Below are 19,584 nucleotides of genomic sequence, written 5' to 3' on the forward strand. Positions count from 1 at the left end.
GAAGGTCCCATTCATTATTGGAGTTTTCAAGTCCAGAAAAGAAAGGGCTGTCCCTCTAGAAAAGAGGTTTTTGAAACTACAAGCGACTATCTTCAAACTACTTTGGGAACCCTCTCTAAAACTAATATACTTTTTGACTTTACTAGGCCATATGGCCTCAACGACATATGTGAGACTGTGCCAGACTCAGGATGAAGCCACCTGAGCACTGGGTTTCAAAAAATTTCAGATGTGCTCCAGACAGCTTGCCAAAGAGTGCTAGCGATGCTCAATATTCTGAGAACAATTCAGTTAATCCCTAACATGGTGGCGAAAACCAGAGTATATTCTCAAAGAACTGTTTACAACCCTCCTCCTCCTACTGTGTAATAGTTATGACAGATGCTTCCAAAATGAGTTGGGGAGCACATCTCAACAACCTTTCCATTTGAGGGCTTTGGATCCACTAAGAATCCTTGTTACACATAAACATGTTCACTCAGAGCTATTTGTCTGGTTCTCAAATCCTTTCTTCCTCAGGTGCAAAATTCAGTAATTCAAATAGATTCAGACAGTGTTTCAGTGATATATTACTTGAATAAATAGGGAGGGGCTCAATCATCTAAGCTATACAGGGAGGCAGTAAAACTCGGGTGTATCCTACACAACATTTATCTGATTGCCTTACATATAGCAGTAGATCACAATGAGTTTGCAGACCAGCTGAGCAGGGATCCTTCACGGATGCTCAAAAACTCAGTGATTTAGGATGTTCTCAGTCTTTGGGATCTTCCAGACGCAGACCTCTTTGCCACCTGATTTAATACCAAATGTCCCTGTTTTTGTTCAAGAATGGGCTCAGACAGTCAATCAGTCATAGATGTTTTCTGTCTCAGTTTGGCAAAGGGATGTAGTATGTATGTGTTTTTCCCCCTTTCTCCTCCCATTCCCTCTGATCTTAAGGATAGTAAAGAAAAGAAGACAGGATTTGGCAAGGGTGATCCTATTTGCTCCTGCATGGCTGAGACAACATTGGTACACAACTTACTCCTTTTATCCAAGGGCAAATTCAAGATGCTTTCGGTAATAAGGGACCTGTTATACTGCAGGCAGAAGGGGTGGGGCAATTTTCAATTGAGATCCCCAATCATTGCATCTAACAGCTTGGGCAATAGGACTTTGACAGATTTAGGAGAGTCGTGTTCTGTGGAGGAGCGACGTGTTATCAGTCTAGAAAACAGTCCACTAGGAAAAGTTATGACTTGAAGTGGAAGAGATTTGCTATATAAGTATCTAATAAAGGTATTGATCCATTCTCAGCTCTTATTCTCAATATATTTTAGATTATTAAACTTAATTTATCGTTCTGTTTTCTCTAGTAAAGTCTATTTAGCAGGGTACAGAAGAGAGATAGAAACTCTCCCTTCCTGATCTTAGAATTCATTTCACTAGAGTAGTTGCTACATCTGTAGCATGTGTTAGACTTTTTTTTTTTTGAATATATGGAGCTGCCATGTAGTGTTTATTTCTCACTTTCACAAGACACTGTGCATTAGATTTGGCAGCCAGATCTGACCCACAGTTTGGCAGAGCAGTTCCTCAGTCATTACAATTCTATGTCCCTTCCATCCAACTTCAGTGTACTGCTTGCCAAACTTTTCCAAGAGTGTGTTGAAGTCCTTTTGATGACAGTTTGTGTTTGGGATTCTCTCTGCTTATAATCTTTCTCTTCCTCACCAGAGAGGCTGGGACAGTTACATGGTTTATTTGTTTGATAAAAGCAAAAATGTCTATGAAGGACCCTTTGCTTCCAGAAGTCTGTCCGACTGTGTAAATTACATTGGTAAGTGTATTCCACTAGACTTTGAATCTGAATGCCCTTCAACTAGTTTACCAAAATTTGATTTGCCTTAAAAAACTGCATGTGTATCCTTCAGAGTGTCTGAGCTATTTTCTCTTTAAGCTCTTTAAAGATTTATATGTTAAAATCCCTGAGCATTGAGGGAACATCATTTATCTGCACAGCCAGTAAATAAAACCCCAGCCAAATAGAATGGGTGTGGTCAAAATCTCTGTAGAGTGAGAGTTCCTGTGGGAGCGGAGTACTATGGAATCCTATGAATTAGAGAAGGAAAAGACCTGTGTTACCTGACCATGTCTCCAACTCTCACCTCTTCCTTAGTTCCCAGGTGTTCCATTACAGCCTTTGGTGACACACCTGGCTGGGAGTGGACACGTTTGACCATGCCTTGTTGACCAAGATGAGTGTGGGGGGAAAGGGGCTCAAAGGAGAATTAGATTCTAGAACTTATTTTCCCTCCTGTTCCTTTTTGGACTATGTGCTCCTGTAATAGGTTGTATTGTAATGTGGCATGCACACGAGGGGCAGGACTAAGGTTACACATGCAACCTTAACTTTGGCATCTCTTAATTTTTGAGTGCTCAACTGTGCAACCTTAGTGTTCTTCAAATGTAGTTTTTTTTTCTGGAATTTATGTATATAGCACTATAGATGTGCATGGGATTTGGCTGACAAATAGCAGTTCTTCTGTGAGTGATTGCACATATCCATTCCACTGTAGGTGTGTGAGCGCTCCAGGTTACAACTGTCGGACAGCTTTTCCGCAGTGGTACTCGTTGAGGCAGCACACGTGCCCTCTGTGTCTTGTGCACAGTGTGCAGGCATATAGGGCGGAGCTGCCCTGGCCCCCCTCAGTTCCTTCCTGCTGCCCATGATGGTTGTTGGCGCTCCCTTTTATTGCTTCTGCAAGTCTTTTTGTCAAGCATGTAAATAGTACCCATTTTTAAGTTTCTGTATAGTTAGTGTAGGTTGGTTGGTTAGTGTAGTTTAAAAAACAAAAAAAAGTTTGTTGGTTTTGTGACTCTAGCACTCAGTCTGGGTACCGGCTCTGGTACTGGAGATATGCTGAGCTTTCTGGTTTTCAAGACCTGCCACTCTTGTGCTAAGGGAGTGTCTAACAATGACCCTCACCTCATCTCCCTTAAGTGCTTGTGGGTGGTTCACATGAGTGACAAATGTAGCATTCGTAAGGACTTTAAGTGCCACTCTAAGAAGGACCGGGCAGCCAGACTTAAATATCTGCTGCTAGAATTGGTGCTACGTTGTCTGTCTGAACCATTTACCTTGATCCATGTGCTGAGTACCTTGGCATCAGTTAGTGGTACATCTCTGGTGTTACTGGTACTGAGAGACAGATCAGTGTCACTGGTACCAAAGAAGAGGCACTGTAAATCGGACTTGGTACCAGAGTCATCAAAGGAGGCGAAGAGGTTGAGCTTATTTAAAGACTCAGAAGCGTGCCCAAAGAGGAGGCACTCTCCAGAGCACACTTCTAGGTAGGGAAGTTTGTTGACTGCAGAGCCCAGTATGGGCCTATTGAGACCGACAAAGAATCAAAATCCTATGTGTCCATTCCTAGCCATTCTCACCATCAGGAACATACCACCTGCCTGCCCTGATTTCAGCCTCAGTATCCACGGGGGGCATACCAAAAGGACCCCTGGGCCATGCATAGTTGGGGACCAGGCACTTACCATTGGCTCTTTCAGAACAGGTGGGTGTTTCCCCCTGCAATCGAAAGAGTCCCCGCATTCACCTCCATTGGTTCCATTTACTGGCCATCAGGAGCATTAGTGCTGAAAACATCCTAGTGTTGGTAGCAAGCGTGGCACCAAGCAGATTCAGGACTCCTCTCACGAGCATCTAAAAGAGGAGCAGGAACTATACCAGTCCCCAGTACTGTTGGCATCCTCTTCCTCATCCCTTTATGAGGCTATTTTGGTGGATCCTATTTCTGCACCTCCTGCTGATTTTTAAGACATATCAGGAGTTGATGAGGAGGAAGGCCGAGGCCCTATACATCCACCAGAAGAGGTCCAGGAAGCATCCCACAGGCTTGGGGACATCTTGGCATCTTCTGCCCCAGCTAGGATAACACTCTCTATTAATTACACTATTTTAGAGCCCACCAAACTTCTTTGGCTAACCTCAGCTTCCCTGTTGCCTATCGCAGAAAGAGTAGAAAGAAGGTGCTGTGTCCCCTCTTGGGTTCAAGCACCATAATAATCCCCCTCTTCTGATTAATTGTATGGCATTCCTTCCACACATCAAGGGAATATCATCATACTTAGCAAATTATAACCTTTCTAATGGTACCTGATATGGCCTATCTCATAGGCATTATTGTAATTTTGAAATATTAATGTTAAATAGTATCCTAAATGGTCCCCCTAATCCAGCCAGCATCACATCCACCTCTAGTTGGAACTGCTTGTGAGTCACCTTCAGTGGAATGGATATGTGCAATAACTCAAGGAAGCAAAAAAGTTATGAAAAAGTTAGTAACTGGCATTCTTAAAGTTGTGTTGCACATGTCCATTCCATGACATGCCCTCCTTCCCCTCTCTGTCTGAGGCTTCTGATAGAAAGGAACTGAGGGGAGTTGGGACAGCTCTGCCCTTTATGCCTGCATGTTGTGAGTAAGGCACTAGGTGCTTTGTGGCTGTAAAGGTCCATGTGAGAAGACTTGCATACAGAACTGGAGAGTTTCACCAGCCTGGTTCTGCAAATGCAGCCCTAAATTGCATAGGTTTATTTTGTTGCCATCTCACATTTCAGGGCCCACTGTCACTCATAGGTTTCTTGAAGTAGTCTTCTCCTGCCTGTGTTCTTGGTTATTTTTCTTCAGGTGAATCATCTGGCATTGGCTGAATCTTATGAAATTGAGTGTTTTCAAAACAGAATAGTTAATAGAGAATTATCAACAAATTGAGGCATTTTTTTCTGGAGTCCCACAGGGATCAATTCTTGGCCCAATTATATTCATCATTATCTATGATCTGGAGGAAAATACACACTGATGAAATGTTCAGATGGTGCACAGATTGGAGTGACAAATAATGGCAAGGGAGGGCACTTAGAGTGATTCAGATCGCTTGGTAAGCTAGCATTTTAACATAGCCAAATGCAAGATCATACATATAGGAAAAAAGTTGCAGGCAATACTTACAGAATGAAGGAATGTACCCTGGAAAACAGAAGTTCTGAAAAAGACTTTGGTATTATGGTGCATAATTAGCTGATTGTGAGGTCCCAGTGCCAAGCTGTGGCCAAAAGGGCTAATGTGATTACTGGATATAGTAAACAGGAATACTGAGTAGGAACATTATAATTGCATCTGTGTACAGTACAAGTGAGACCACTACTGGATGCTGTGTTCATGTGCAATAAACATCTTATAAAGTAGTTGAAAAATTGGAGAGGGACTTAGAGGCACAAAAGCTACTTCAGGTTTGGAAAATACCCTTACAGTGTGAAACTAGAACTCAGTCTATTAGTTTACCTAAGAAAAGGCTAAGAAGAGAGTTAATACAGTCTGAGTATCTACCCAGGAGAAAAAGATCTGATTTTTAGGTGTCTCTTTAATCGAGAGAACAAATGCCTAACTGGAACCAGTGCCTGAAAGTTGAAGTTAAATTCCTATTGGATAGAAGATGCAATTTTTAACAGTGAGCAAATTAATAGAATAACTTACCAAGGGTGCAGTGGTAAATCTCTTGGAGTATTTATATTGAGAATGATGTTGTTTTGGAAGAGATGCTCTAGTTCAGTCACAGGTTATTGAGGGGTTCCTGATCACTTACGTTCCATAGCAGGAAAGAATAATCCCCTTCCCTGTGGGAATTACCTGGTGGCATTCCGTCATTTGTGTTTTGCAGAAAGTCAGACTAGATGATCATAGTGGTTCCTTCTGGCCTTAAAATCTGTTAACCTATGTATGAATCATTGTTTTCTGGCTGTATCTCTGAACTCTAGGTCTCTTTGTATTATTTGTCTGTGCCCATAGGTGCTTGCCACACCTCTCAGTTTAGTATTTAGACATCATTCTTATACTGTTTAAGGAAGTGTATATCTTTTCTAAATAAACTCATTGATAGCATAACCAAGAAAAAGATTTTTCTAAATAAACTTCAAATTTTAAATCTAATTGTTACTCCATAAACATATAATAATTTAATGACAAATAAAGATTTATTTGAAAAATATGTTCTAACGCTTAGGAATATTTAAAGCTTAGTAAAGAGTCTGGAAATGAACACTTAAGGTATCCAGCTGTAGGGACATTGAAAATTCAGTCATTACAACTGATTTATGCTGCCCACTCCATCTTAAACCTGCCTCTTTGAAAACTGCAAAACTACACGCAATAGGCAGTGTAACAAATTAGTATTATCATGAAAACAAAGCTGTTCTCCATGGAGTACATTTCCAGGGTACTTTAATGCTAATGTTAACTTCTACACAAAATATTTTAAACATATACTTAAAAGTTTTCATGCTTTTTCATTAACCTAGAACATAGTATAATCAATACATTTCATAATACCACATGGGAATAATTCCAAGTGTAGTCATAAATATAAATTGTTTCACAAGTACATCCTGCTGTAAAAAAGCTTATAGAACAAATGCATAAATGAATGTATTCTGGGAATATATTCTTTTCCAATCACACTATACTGATTTTAATTTCTTAAATGTCAGCTATGTAACCAAAAATCTATTACATTAAATAACCAACAGTGGGTCAAAGTTAAGATTGAGTGGATGGTATAATTAGTCGGAGGTATCAGTGATTGGTCATGGGTTTTTTGGTGGTAGGGTATTGGCTAAATATCAGTGTGTCAGAGTTGCAGGCCCTTATAAATGAAGGATATCCAGCTCCCCTGTGCCAGAGCAGGTACTCCCAGTTTGGCCAATTAAGGAGGCAGGGCCGCACCTGGGGCTATAGAAGGGTTTGGGGCATCCCAGTAAGTGAGAGAAGACTGAGTTAATCAGAAATCAGACAGGAAAAGGGTAGGAGATAAGAGTTGCCAGAGACTGACTGACTGATTCCAGGAAAAAGACTGAAGGTAGGAGAGCAACAAGAGGCGTTTGCTGGCTGGCTTCCCCAAGCTAGAGAGCCAGGACCGCAGGGGTGGAGAGGGCTGAAGGTCAGGGAGCAGCAGAGGGAATTATCTGCTGGTTCTAAGCTGGAGTGCCAGAGCCAAGGGCCAGAGAGGGCTGACAGTAGGGGAGCAGCAAAGGGACATATCCACTGACATCTCCAGGGCTGAAGAGCTGGACCCAGAGGAACCATGAGAGGACCATGGGGAGTGAGGGATGATAAAGATGATCTTGCAGCAGAAAGGCTGGAAAGAGACCGGTTGCACTCCAGCTAGAAGGGCTGGGATGGCTGTCTTGGCAGATGAATGGAAGAGGGTGGGCAAGGAGTGTAGGTGTGGCAGAAGATGCTGGAGTGTGATTAGGATGCACTTCCAGCAGAAATGCTGGTGGGGGTTCCTGCTGGGAAGAGTGGGATTTAAGGACTATATGGGGGACAATATGAACTCTGGGAGTTTTGTTATGGGCTGATTTGCACTATGTTTTATAATAAACAGGCTCCGAGGAGGACTATTGTTTGAGCAAAAGAGAGCCTGAAATTAAGTCCTTTAGGTTACCTGAAAGGAGAAACTGAAGCTGGCATGTATGTTGTGCTGTGGCCTGCCATAGGAGGGTGCTTCTGGCTGGGACTGCCTTATGATAGCCAGGAAGTAGCTAAACACGTTTCCAACCTGGTGACTAACCTCTGTGAGGAAAAATTGAGAACACAGTTGAATCTGATGCTGTATAAACGATAGATATTGGAACCAATAACTTCCTTAACATTTCAAATACCTTCTCTTCTAACAGTTATGTAAAAACATTTTAAACAGCCTGTGTGTCCTGCAGAATTAGATGTTTTAAGATAAATTTAGAAGCTTGCCAAAGTTTTCTGGCACAGTTCCCAAATTTTTTCATATTGTGGATCCCACTCTCTTCCTGCTGTTGATTGCAAACTCCATGTGAAAACTGTAGCAATTCCTTACATGGAAGAGTAATATTAGAAAAGTGTTGTTTCTAAAGCAGTAAGTGCCCCATTGACAAATGGCATGCAGACCACAGTTTGAGAATTGCTGTTGTAACATATTCTAGAATCCACTATAAATCAGTGATAATTTGGCTAATTTAGAAATGTCTTAATTCTGATTAAAATGTTTTGTAGGGTTTTTTGTTTTTTTTTAATGAGTCTATTGACTGGAGCTTCACCCTGTACTTTATTATTCTCTTGAAATAGTTAAAAGAATTTCACAATGTGAAAAATAGCACTGGCAGAGGTACAGACTGTGCAGTGTTAGCCTCTTACAAATATTCCAGGAAAGTTGTTTATATAATTTTCTTTTTCTCTTGTGTGCAGTACAGGACAGCAAAATCCAGTTGCCAATTTCACAGCTGCGTAAAGTGTGGGCAGAAGCCGTGCACTATGTGACTGGGCTAAAAGAAGATTACAGCAGGTTATTCCAAGGGCAGAGAGCTGCAATGTAAGTTGGTGCCAATTCAGTAGACCAGGGAGAGAGATGTGAACATGGAAGATGTTTGAATTGAAAGCTGTATGAATTAAAGGATTCTTGGATACCCACTCTTTCGAAGTGCTTTGTTCTTTTCATTCATAAACTTAAATTGTAAATCAGATGGGAGCTCCTCCTAATATATTAAATTTTCAGTGTGTATATACGTTATTAATATTTATATCAATAAAAGCAACTTCAACTTCAAAAATCAATAAGCCAGAGGTTGTTTCTGTGGCATTGCTTATTGCAGCCTGTCTGGGTTTATTGGTGGCAGCAGTTTTAATCTTGCAAATGCATTTTAGCAGTAAATGTAAATTGAGAATTGAAATGTCTGGTGGTCAAGACTACTTGGTCAGTAGGAATGATTTGTGGGCTTCATGAGGTCATAAATCATAGCAGAAGGTGCTGAGCATTCTAAAAGGTGTATTTTCCATCATACATAATTGTATCCCAGATAAAAACTATGTTGAACTGGCATTAAGGTTGAGTGCAAATTAGTAATTTAGAGTAAAATACATTGTCCAGATGATGTAATTGTTCACAAAACAAACATTAGTAAGCCCAAGAAATTCCAAGTTAAAGTTAACTTTTAAAAGAAAAGATTAATGCACGATAGCAGTTGTAGTCCCAGATTAGTTGAAACTGATTTTTTTAAAGACACACTAGATTTTTTTTCTTCATGGGGTCAAAGATCATTAGTTTAAAACAAACAAACAAACAAAAAAAACCTTCAAATGTAGCCTATGCTCAAGATTTCAGTGACTGTTCAGTATATGGTAAATTGGAAGTGTCTATTTCTCTCTCAAGACTGTTCAGAACACAAGCTAATACATTGTCTTTAAAGAACCCACTTCAGAATTTAAAATTTTAATTTATCAACTAATGGATTTACCTGTAAATACTCAGAAAATGTATTCTGTGGTCAGAGTAAATGCTGTAAGTTTGGTGAGAGAATGCGGTATTCTTCCTATAACAGAATGGTTGAATCTCCATCTTATGTGCAAAACTCAACTTAGCTTTAACTATGGAAGCATGAGAAGGACTTCCATTATTTTTATTCGGTTTTATTGAATGTAGCAAAACAGTATTCCTCACTGAAGGGTTCTTTCACAGGCTAAATGTAAAATTCAAAGTTAACTTCTGTAAAATAACAGAAGTTTCATGTGTGTTGGAAAATGGTAGCTCTAGAATTTTAAGTGGGGAGGATCATAAATCTGAAAGCGCTGAAAGGGATTTTCAAAAATAATTCACCATATTCCAGGAAGACAACAGTTTATAATAAAAAATAGCTTTTGAACATTTAATTATGATGGTTGCTCTGTGACTAATATAATAATACAGATTGTTCAGAGTAGTTTGCAAGTGCAGGGATAGTCTTATCTATTATTGGTATTACAGTATCACCTGGAGGCCTTAGACATGAACATGCCCCCGTTGTGCTTAGTGCTGTACAAACATGTAGTAGGAGACAGTCCGTGCCATGGAGAGCTCACTGTCTAAATAGACAACTAAAATGGGGGGAAAGGAAGAATTATTCTCCCCATTTTACACATGAGGAACTGAGGCCCAGAGGGATTTAAGTGACTTGCCCAAGGTCACACAGGAAGTCTGGGTCCCTGCTGGGAACCTTATTTCAAAAGATCTTAAGAAATTCAGTGCCACTGATGCATTTCCTACAGATGTTGGAATTCAGGTTCTCTATGTATTGATTATAGCAGTTCATTCTTTGTTACTAACTCTCAGAATTCCAGCTGTATTAATTTTAACAGACCCTGTTTGCAATTATTATTTAGGTTGAGTCTTCTTCGATATAATGCCAACTTAACCAAGATGAAAAACAATATGGTGTCCGCATCTCAGCAACTGAAAGCAAAGCTGGAATTCTTTCATCAGAGTATTCATCTTGATCTGGAGAGATACAGCGACCAGATGGCTTATGGAATATGTAAATATTTTCGGAATAGTTAAAAGTTTCAATGAGGGTCATGGTGGGTGCTGTTTCCCATGGCGGGTAGACAGTTCCTGCTGCAGAGAATTTATAATCTAAAAGATACAGATAGAGGATTGAGATTGAAGACTCACACATAAGCAAATGAACATATTGGGGGATCAGCACAGTTTTGTTAGTGTTTTGTATTTTTTAACTGGGGACAGAAGTCGGGGCTATTTAATGTTTTTATTAATGACTTGGAAGAAAACATAAAATCATCGCCAATAAAGTTTGCAGATAGACAAGATAGGTGAGGTGATGTCTTTTATCAGACCTACTTCTATTGGTGGAAGGTACAAGCTTTTGAGCTACACAGAGCTCTTCTTCAGGTCTGGGCAGAAAGGCAGTTAAGTAAAGGACTCAATTTTATTTTTTAAGATGGGGAGATTCATATTGGGAGGAGAAGGAATCTGAAGAGAAGCGTGAGTAGAGGGGGTACTGAGGAAGCTGTTCTAAACATGCTCTTCTAGGCCTCCAAAGAATCTAGTTGCTGTTGTGTTGAGCTGTCTTTATCTCAATTCATTTCCTTCTCAAATCTCAATTTGTACTTTCCTAAACCTGTTCTCTTAATCATAACCTGTGGGGCTGTCGGCATAGAATCCCCAAGATTTTTATTCATGCAAAAGTTGATGACAACTTTTTCTTTGAGTGATTGCACATGTTCATTCCACTTTAGCTGTATGCACACCTACTGCAATGAAGCAGGAGACTTTTTCCCATAGCAATACCCATTGAGGCAGCGTATATGCCCTCTGTGCTGGTGCTCTCAGTCAAAGGTAGAAAGGGCAGAGCTGCCTGGACCCATGGTCAGTAGTTGGAGTGCATTGTATGTTTCTCTACACAACTTTCCCTTTTTCTCTCAAAACTGAGATTTTTCTCAATTTTGAAAACCGTTTTAGTAATAGCTATAGTTAGTACCTTAGTGGTACTCATTTTTTGTTGTTGTTTTTGGACTTTTGTGGTGTCATTGATGCCCAGTACCAGGGCTTGTCAAAGCATAAGGAGTTCAAGCATTGTTCTGGCTGCAGAAAACTTATGTTCCTGCTGTTTTGCTAGATTCCAAGGCCAGAAGGGACCATTGTGATCAGGTAGTCTGACCTCCTGTATAACACAGGCGATAGAACTTGCCTAAAATAATTTCTTGCCCGACATGCCTGGGAGAGAGTCATATCAGAGGTAAACTCTCTGCAAATCTGGCACTTAATTGAAGAATACAAAAGTTGAAGGAGACTCAGGCACGTCCTCTTGGAAACTGCACTGCATCCCTCCTTGGAGCCCAACTGTTTGGCATGCAGCAGTGTGGATACTACTCTGTCTCAGAGCACAGCCCTGAACCTCTAAGACTCCTTTCATCCTACAGATTTGGGAGGGAGACAGCATTCTTCGTCTCCAGCACTGAACAAAAAGCCAAATATGTGGAATCCACCATAGTCTTTAAAGCTTAAGAAGACCAATTCCTCAAAAAAAAGGCTTGGTCTCCTACTTAATCCTCCAAAAGCAAATCCAGTACCAATGTTAGCACACCAGCTTAAGCTATGCACTCCCCAGTACCATATACTACTTTGGACTTTCACAATGTAGAGTTGGTGGAGCAAAACTGATTTTATACTGTTGAGACAGACTCCATTGGTGGGACCATCTATAGCATCGACATAGTCTTCCATGCATGTTGCTGTCCAGCTTACTCTTGTGGTACCAGTGACACCAGAGGTGTATGCAGCAGTCAAGGACCTTCTCTCTCTTAGTGCCAGGCTCCCCATTTCTTCATCGAGGGAAAACCTGGTCTCAAGGTAAGTGCCAGTACCTGCTCCATCTATGGCACCAGCTGATCCAGTACCAACATTGGCATTGCAGCTCTTGGTACCAAAGGCTACTGTTCATAGAAGAAATCTAGAGACAGGATGACAGGGGTGAGGATTTAACTGAGCCTTGATGCTTTATCAGGTTCCACAATAACCGTATTGGAACCCCTGGGACATGCCTTCAGCTTTTGTCAGCTTTTCCTATGCCTCTTATCCCTGGTTCCCTCTAAGGCTCCAGGGAATAACCAGTACCAAGCAGGTTGTGGACATTATACCATCAGAACCTGGGTCACCTCTCAGGGAAACTCAAGAGTCAGTACAAGTTGAATCTATGCTGCCACCATTGAATGCTTTTTCATTTTCAGCTGACGAGGATATGGTGTCGGAATTGTCACCTCCAGTCCCTGATGGTTATAAGACTTACCAGGAGCTCTGGAAAAGGGTGGCTAGTTCTCTTGGTGTTCAGGTGGAGCTCATACTGGAAAATCCACATAAATTAGTGGATACTTTGTGTATCTTGGGGCCTAGTAGAGTGTCTTTACCAATTAATGAAGCCATTTGCTAAAATGTCTTGGCAAACTCTATCTTCACCACCAATGGCTAAGAGAATGGAACAGAGGCATTCAGTGCCTTCCCAGGGTCATGTACATTTGTATTCGCACCCAGTCTCAGGATCTTTGGTGGTAATGGTTGTAAATGAGAAACTGTGAGAAGGTCAGTCTTAATCTAGCCCTAAAGCAAGAGACAAAAAAATCTTGATTAATTCAGAGGAAAGACATAACTTCAAGGTTATAGTTCTGTCATGAACCATCTGGCTTTCTTATTGGAACACCATGACCAAGTTTATGGATAGGTTACCAGATGATGCAAAGCAGGAGTTCCAGCCAGTGCTCAGTGAGGTTTGCCTGGTAGCAAGAATGTCACTCCAAGTGGCTTTGTATGTTGTGCAAGTTCCTGGAATATCCTGGACAAACCTTACTGAATGCAATTTAAGTATTTTAGGAGTTCGCTGTATTAAAAATTTAAATGTTTATGTATTTTTATGGAATTGTATGTAACGTCTCTAATGGGAAGACCTGACTAAAGTAAACCCTGGGAAGTGTTATGAGCGTCAAAGGACTATTTGAAACAATGTAAACTTTTAAAGTTGTGGGTTTCCCAAGAAATCTGTAGGGGGAGATGTATGGAAAAACCCAGCCTTTTGAAGCTACGCCTTAAGGAGAAACCCATTGTCTATGAATTACTTATTCTCAGATCAGAGAACCAGGCTATATAAAAGGAGGAAATAAATGTTTCATGAGTTCTTGTTCAGAGCAACTGGTAACCACAAGAAAAAAACCCTGTGTGGGTTTTGAAGGACTGTTCACCTTGTTGAAGGTGGGGTGACCTCTGGTAAACTTACTTGCATGCATGTATGTTCTTTTGTTTTCTCTGTAATGCCTTTACCTTAAGTATAAATGTGTTTGCTTAGAAACAGCTGTGTTGTAATTTAACTGTGGGCAATTACACTGTTTATAGCCTCGCAGGAGAAGGCAAAGCAGACCTGCTTAGGCAGTCTGACTTGCTGGGGAATTCACAGTATAGGGAGGGAACTGTGCAGCCTGGGAAAACCCTTGCTAGGTGGGAGAGAGATGTGGGTCTCCACCCAAGAGAGGAGGTGACTGGGGAGCCAGAAGCCTAAGAGTGGGTGCCTTTGTTGGACTATGGACTGGGGAATAAAAGTGCAGTTGCCCTGAACTGTGGCAGCCTGATAGCAAGAACGTCACTCCAAGTGGCTTTGGATGCTGTGAGCTCAGTGACAGAAGTAATAGCAACTGCAATCATGATACGTCACCTGCAGAAGTTCAGCAAACAATCAAAGATTTGCCCTTTGTGGGGTCTGATTTATTGTCAGGAAATATAGACAAAGCTCTGCATTCCTTAAGAACTTTAGGGCTGCCCTGGGGCCTGACCCAATGCATCCAAGGGTGCTGAGGGACTTGGCTAATGTGATTGCAGAGCTGTTAGCCATTATCTTTAAAACTCATGGTGGTCAGGGGAGGTCCTGGACGATTGGAAAAAGGCGAAATATAGTGTCCATCTTTAAAAAGGGGAAGGAGGAGGATCCAAGGAACAGACCAGTCAGCCTCACCTCAATCCCCGGAAAAATCATGGAGCAGGTCCTCAAAGAATCCATTTTGAATCACTTTGAGGAAGAAAGGTGATCAGGTACAGTCAGCATGGATTCACCAAGGGCAAGTCATGCCTGACCAACCTGATTGCCTTCTATGATGAGATTATTGGCTCTGTGGATGTGGGGAAAGCAGTGGACATGATAGCAAAGCTTTTGATACGGTCTCCCACAGTATTCTTGCCAGCAAGTTAAAAAAGTATGGGTTGGATGAATGGACTATAAGATGGATAGAAAGCTGACTGGATTGTTGGGCTCAACAGGTAGCGATCAATGTTTTGATGACTAGTTATAGCAGCTGGTATCTAGTTAGCAGCGATGTGCCCCAGGGGTTGGTCCTGCAGTCAGTTTTGTTCAACGTCTTTGTTAATGATCAGGATGATGGGGTAGATAACACTCTCAGCAAGTTCATGGATGACACTAAGCTGGAGGAGTGGTAGATACTCTGGAAGGTAGGGGTAGGATACAGAGTGGCCTAGACAAATTGGAGAATTGGGCCAAAAGAAATCTGATGAGGTTTAACAAGGACAAATGCAGAGTCCTGCACTTAGGATGGAAAAATCCCATGCATTGCTACAGACTAGGGACCGACTGGCTAAGCTGCAGTTCTGCAGAAAAGGACCATGGGGTTACAGTGAACAAGAAGCTGGTTATGAGTCAACAGCATGCCCTTGTTGCCAAGAAGGCTAACAGCATATTGGGCTGCATTAGCAGGATTGCATTGCCAGCAGATCGAAGGAAGTGATTATTTCCCTCTATTCTGCACTCGTGAGGCTACATCTGGAGTATTGTGTCCAGATTAGGAGGAGAGGCTGAGAGAACTGGGCTCATTTAGTTTGCAGAAGAGGAGGGTCAGGGAGGGATTTGATAGCAGCCTTCAACTACCTGAATGGGGGTTCCAAAGAGAATGGAGCTAGGTTGTCGTCAGTGGTGGCAGATGACAGAAATAGGAGCAATGGTCTCAAGTTGCAGTGGGGGAGGTCTAGGTTGGATATTAGGAAAAACTTTTTCACTAGGAGGGTGGTGAAGCACTGGAATGGGTTACCAAGGGAGGTGGTGGAATCTCCATCCTTTGAGGTTTTTAAGGCTTGGCTTGACAAAGCCCTGCCTGGAATGATTTAGTTGGGGTTGATCCTGCTTTGAGCAGGGGGTTGGACTAGATGACCTCCTGATGTCCCTTCCAATCCTTATCTTCTATGATTCTATGCTATATTTGGTGGAGTGGTGATGCAGTCCTTGTTCAGATAGACTCCAAGACCCGCCTCCATTCCGACCTTTATGGGAGTAATGACATAGAGATGTGGTGAATTCTCCATCATTTGGAGTTTTTGAATCAAAATGGGATATCTTTCTAAAAGACCTGCTCTAGCTCAACCAGAAGATATAAGTTTGATGCTGGAATGACTGGATTAGATTGTTTGGCCTGTGTTATACAGGCCACCAAAATTTCCAAAAGTGGAAAGCTGTTAGATGAAGTTTATAGGCTTGATTTTTCAAAAGTGGCTGAACTCAAGTTAAATTAAGTCATTGTGAGCTCTTTGGGTTCTTAGCACTCTTGAAGTTCAGGACACTTATTTAGGTGCCCAACAATGGACTTCAGAGTGTTTCTTTAGGCACCATTTTCTAAAATTTTTATCTGTATATGTATGCATTTATCTAGGTTCTTTTCCAGTTCATTTGATATATGTGCCTTTTTGTGCATTAATCAAACTCCATTTCTTTTAAGCCTCAGAAAAGATGCTCAAAGCCTGGAAGGAAATGGAAGTAAAGGCCATCCAGTGTGCTGAGGTATGGGAATCAAAGAAGGATGCTTGATGTCTGGGGGAGGGGGACTTGGCAGGCAGAGGTACTGAAAAATGTTGCATTTGGGTTGGTTTTCCCCTCTGAAGCTTTTACCAAGGAATAACTTACGCAGCCACTTTCTGCACTTGGGCTGTGTTTGGTGTATAAAACTCAAGGGACGCTGTCAGGAAATTATAACATGTTTAAAGGAACTCAGTCATTCTGTCTGACCCAGGAAATACATTCACTTACATATATGTTAAACTTAAACTATAGTGTGCGCCATAGCTGAAACTGCTGTTCAAGATGCCTCATGAACTGAGCGAAGTAGCAATAACAAAATTACTATTTCAGCCAGAGGATCTTCCTCAAGAAATAATCCAACTTTCACCAAGTTGTTAAATTTGTCAATTTATTTCTCCATCATACTCTTTTCAGTGTCTCCTTAGAATGTGTATTAGAAACACAGGTTCATAGAAAACGGTTACTCATTTCTAGATTGAGGTGATCTGGGAGTAACTGAGATTTTGTAGTCATTCCACCCCCCACTCCTTCACAGATGTTTTTGGCTTACCAAACTTGACAGAGACTTAAGTCACTTAACATCTTACCACTTCATTTTAAACTTGTCTTGATGTCAGAGTAATTGAAATACCTAAACTGTCCACTTTGACATTCTCTTTATAAGGCTCACTTCTCATTAAAGAAGCGCATTTCACGGTGCCATTTATAGATTCCAAGGCCAGATGGGGTCCCTGTGATCATCTAGTCTGACCTAATGTTTAACATGGGCCACAGGACTTCCCTGAATTAATTCCTGCTTGAACTAGAGCATCTCTTTTAGAAAAACATCTAATCTTGATTTTAAAATTTCCAGAGATGACAAATCCACCACAACCCTTGGTGTCACGGATCCACAGGTTTGGTGCTATGTCCCCAACTTTTGAACAATCTCTTGGAGAAATTCCATTAGTATGCCAGACTCTCACTGCCTCCTTGATTGAGCTATTGGGCTCCAGCACTCCGGCTTCACATCGTGAACTCTGCTCAGCAAGACCAACTGAGATAGACTCCTGGTAGAGACTTGTATGCTTTCCAGGGACTAATGCACCCTAGCCAGTATTTCCAATGACATCTTTAACAGCATTTTCAAAACAGAGTAGTATTTATTAGAGAGACACAGTGGGTGAGGTAATATCTTTTTGTTGATCTAGTAAAAGAGAGTACCTCACCTATCTTATCTCTCTAGTATCCTGGGGCCGACATGGCTACAACTACACTGCATACAACAATGTACGATTTGTTAATCAACTGGAACATGGCATTGCAAGTCCTTAGGTTAGCAAAGAGAAATAAAAGTTAAAGCATAGTCCATTCAGGTCAGCCTAGAACATTTCACCAGCCAAGCTGTAATGAATTCCATTTTGAAACTCTGTATGTGTGTCTTGTGTTTTGTCTGCTTTACCTTACCATGTGTGGGTTTCTTTGAAGATTAACTTCGAATCAGAATTTTCTGAGTTTATAATGCTTAGTTTTGAGATAGTTACAACACTCCTGAATTTTACCGTAAATTCAACTCTAACAAGTTCAATGGTTGGAAGTTGAAGCCAAATAAATTAAATCTAGAAGTTAGGTGTAAATGTTAACTGTTATAGGTAACTAACCATTGGAACAACTTACCTAGCAGTATGGTGGATACTTCATCACTTAATAACATAAGACTGAAAGGGGCCTTCTGGGTCATTGAGTTCAGTCAGTCCCAGTTGTCTGTCAATCCCGTAATATAATCCCATTAATAAATTTATCAAGCTCCATTTTAAAACCAGTTAGGTTTAGCCCCCATTACTCCTCCTGAAAGCCTGTTCCCAAACCCCACTCCTCTTAATTTCAAGCCTAAATTTACTCATTGACAGTTTATCCCCCTTTGCTCTTGTGCTAACATTGTCCTTTAGCTTAAATACCTCTTCTCCCTTCCTGATGTTTACTCTTCTCATATGTTTAGAGAGAGTAATCAGATCCTTTTCCAGCTAGGCTAAAAATGCCAAGCTCTTTTAGTCTCCTCTCATAAGATAGCCTCTCCAGTCCCCTGATCGTCCTAGCAGCCTTTCTCTGCACCTGTTCCAGTTTGAATTCATCTTTCTTGAACATGGTTGACCAGAATTGAATACAGTACTCCAGATTCCTTGTATAATGGTATTAACACTTCCCTATCTGCTGAAAATACCTTACCATATACATCCTAGGATCGCCTTTATCTTTTCCATGGCCACAATACATTTGTGGCTTATAGTCATCCTGTGATCAACTAATACACCCAGGTCTTTCTCTTCCTCCATCATTTCCAAGTGATGAGCTCCCAGTTTATGGCATAAATTCTTCTTTTTAGCCCCTAAGTGCATGACCTTGCACTCTGTACTATTATGTGTCGTCCCATTTCTATTACTCCAATCCTCTAAGTTATTCAATTCTTACTGTATAATATTTCATTCCTTCTGTGTTGATGCTTCCCAACTTTGTGTCATCAGTGAATTTCATTAACACATTCCTACTTTTTGTCCCCAGATCACTAATTAAAATATTAAATAGGAATTGTCCCAAGACTGATCTTTGAGACACTCCACTAACCTCCCTCCATGCACAACTCATTGTCTTTTCAGCATGACCCATTGTCCTATCCCTTTTAGCCAATTCATATTCTCCAGTTCAACAAATAATTTCCCATGTTGAACTTTATCAAATGCTTTACTTGAAATCCAGGTAGATTTGATTTACTGTATTTTCCTTGTGTAGACAATCAGTTATCTTACCTAAGAAAGATATCTGGCTAGTCTGGTGTGATCTACCTTTTGTAAACCCATGTTGCATTTACCTGCATGTCTTTAATTATTCCTTCCTTTAAAGTTCGTTCCAAAGTCATGCATGCTATTGGGATCAGACTAACAGATCTATAGTTGCCCAGTGCACTTTTCTTTTTCTTAAACTGCTTGTGATATTGTCCGGCCCATATGGTACTTCTATCAATTTGCTAGATTTTTTAAAAAAATACTTGCTGCTGAATTTGTAATTCTACTTCGAGTGATTGTTCATATCCATTCCAATATAGGTGAGTGCATGCCACCGTTCACTGGTTCCCGGAACTTTTTTCCCTTTAGCAGACCCCGTAGTGTCGGCCTAGGCACCCCGGAGTACCACACTCATGCTGCAGTATATGAGGCGCTGCTGACCCTGCAGGCCCTCAGTTCCTTCTTTCCGCCCTTGACGGTTACTGGAACGTCTCTTGCCTCTTGCGCACAGCAAGTAGCAATCCCCTTATTGACTGTGTTGATTGTTATAAGTAGTTAGTGTTTACTGTAGTTAAGTTAGTTAGCATTAGATAAGAAGCCCTTAGGGGCTTAGGGCTGGGCCATGCC

General features: G+C 41.1%; 1 protein-coding gene across 2 annotated transcripts in view; it reads left to right on the forward strand.

The window, feature by feature from the left end:
• CHUK (component of inhibitor of nuclear factor kappa B kinase complex) overlaps nucleotides 1–19,584 on the forward strand; it is an 81,536-nt gene that overhangs the window by 33,446 nt on the left and 28,506 nt on the right. For both annotated transcript variants that reach the window (XM_067538611.1, XM_067538617.1), the window contains 4 exons: nucleotides 1,720–1,822; nucleotides 8,277–8,400; nucleotides 10,224–10,375; nucleotides 16,119–16,180. In XM_067538611.1, the coding sequence (XP_067394712.1) occupies nucleotides 1,720–1,822; nucleotides 8,277–8,400; nucleotides 10,224–10,375; nucleotides 16,119–16,180 (441 nt within the window). The remainder of the gene's footprint in view (nucleotides 1–1,719; nucleotides 1,823–8,276; nucleotides 8,401–10,223; nucleotides 10,376–16,118; nucleotides 16,181–19,584) is intronic.

This window comes from Emydura macquarii, unplaced genomic scaffold (genome assembly GCF_026122565.2).
Source record: "Emydura macquarii macquarii isolate MOO-44397 ecotype Brisbane River unplaced genomic scaffold, CSIRO-AGI_Emac_v2 contig_67, whole genome shotgun sequence".
Classification (NCBI taxonomy): Eukaryota; Metazoa; Chordata; order Testudines; family Chelidae; genus Emydura; species Emydura macquarii.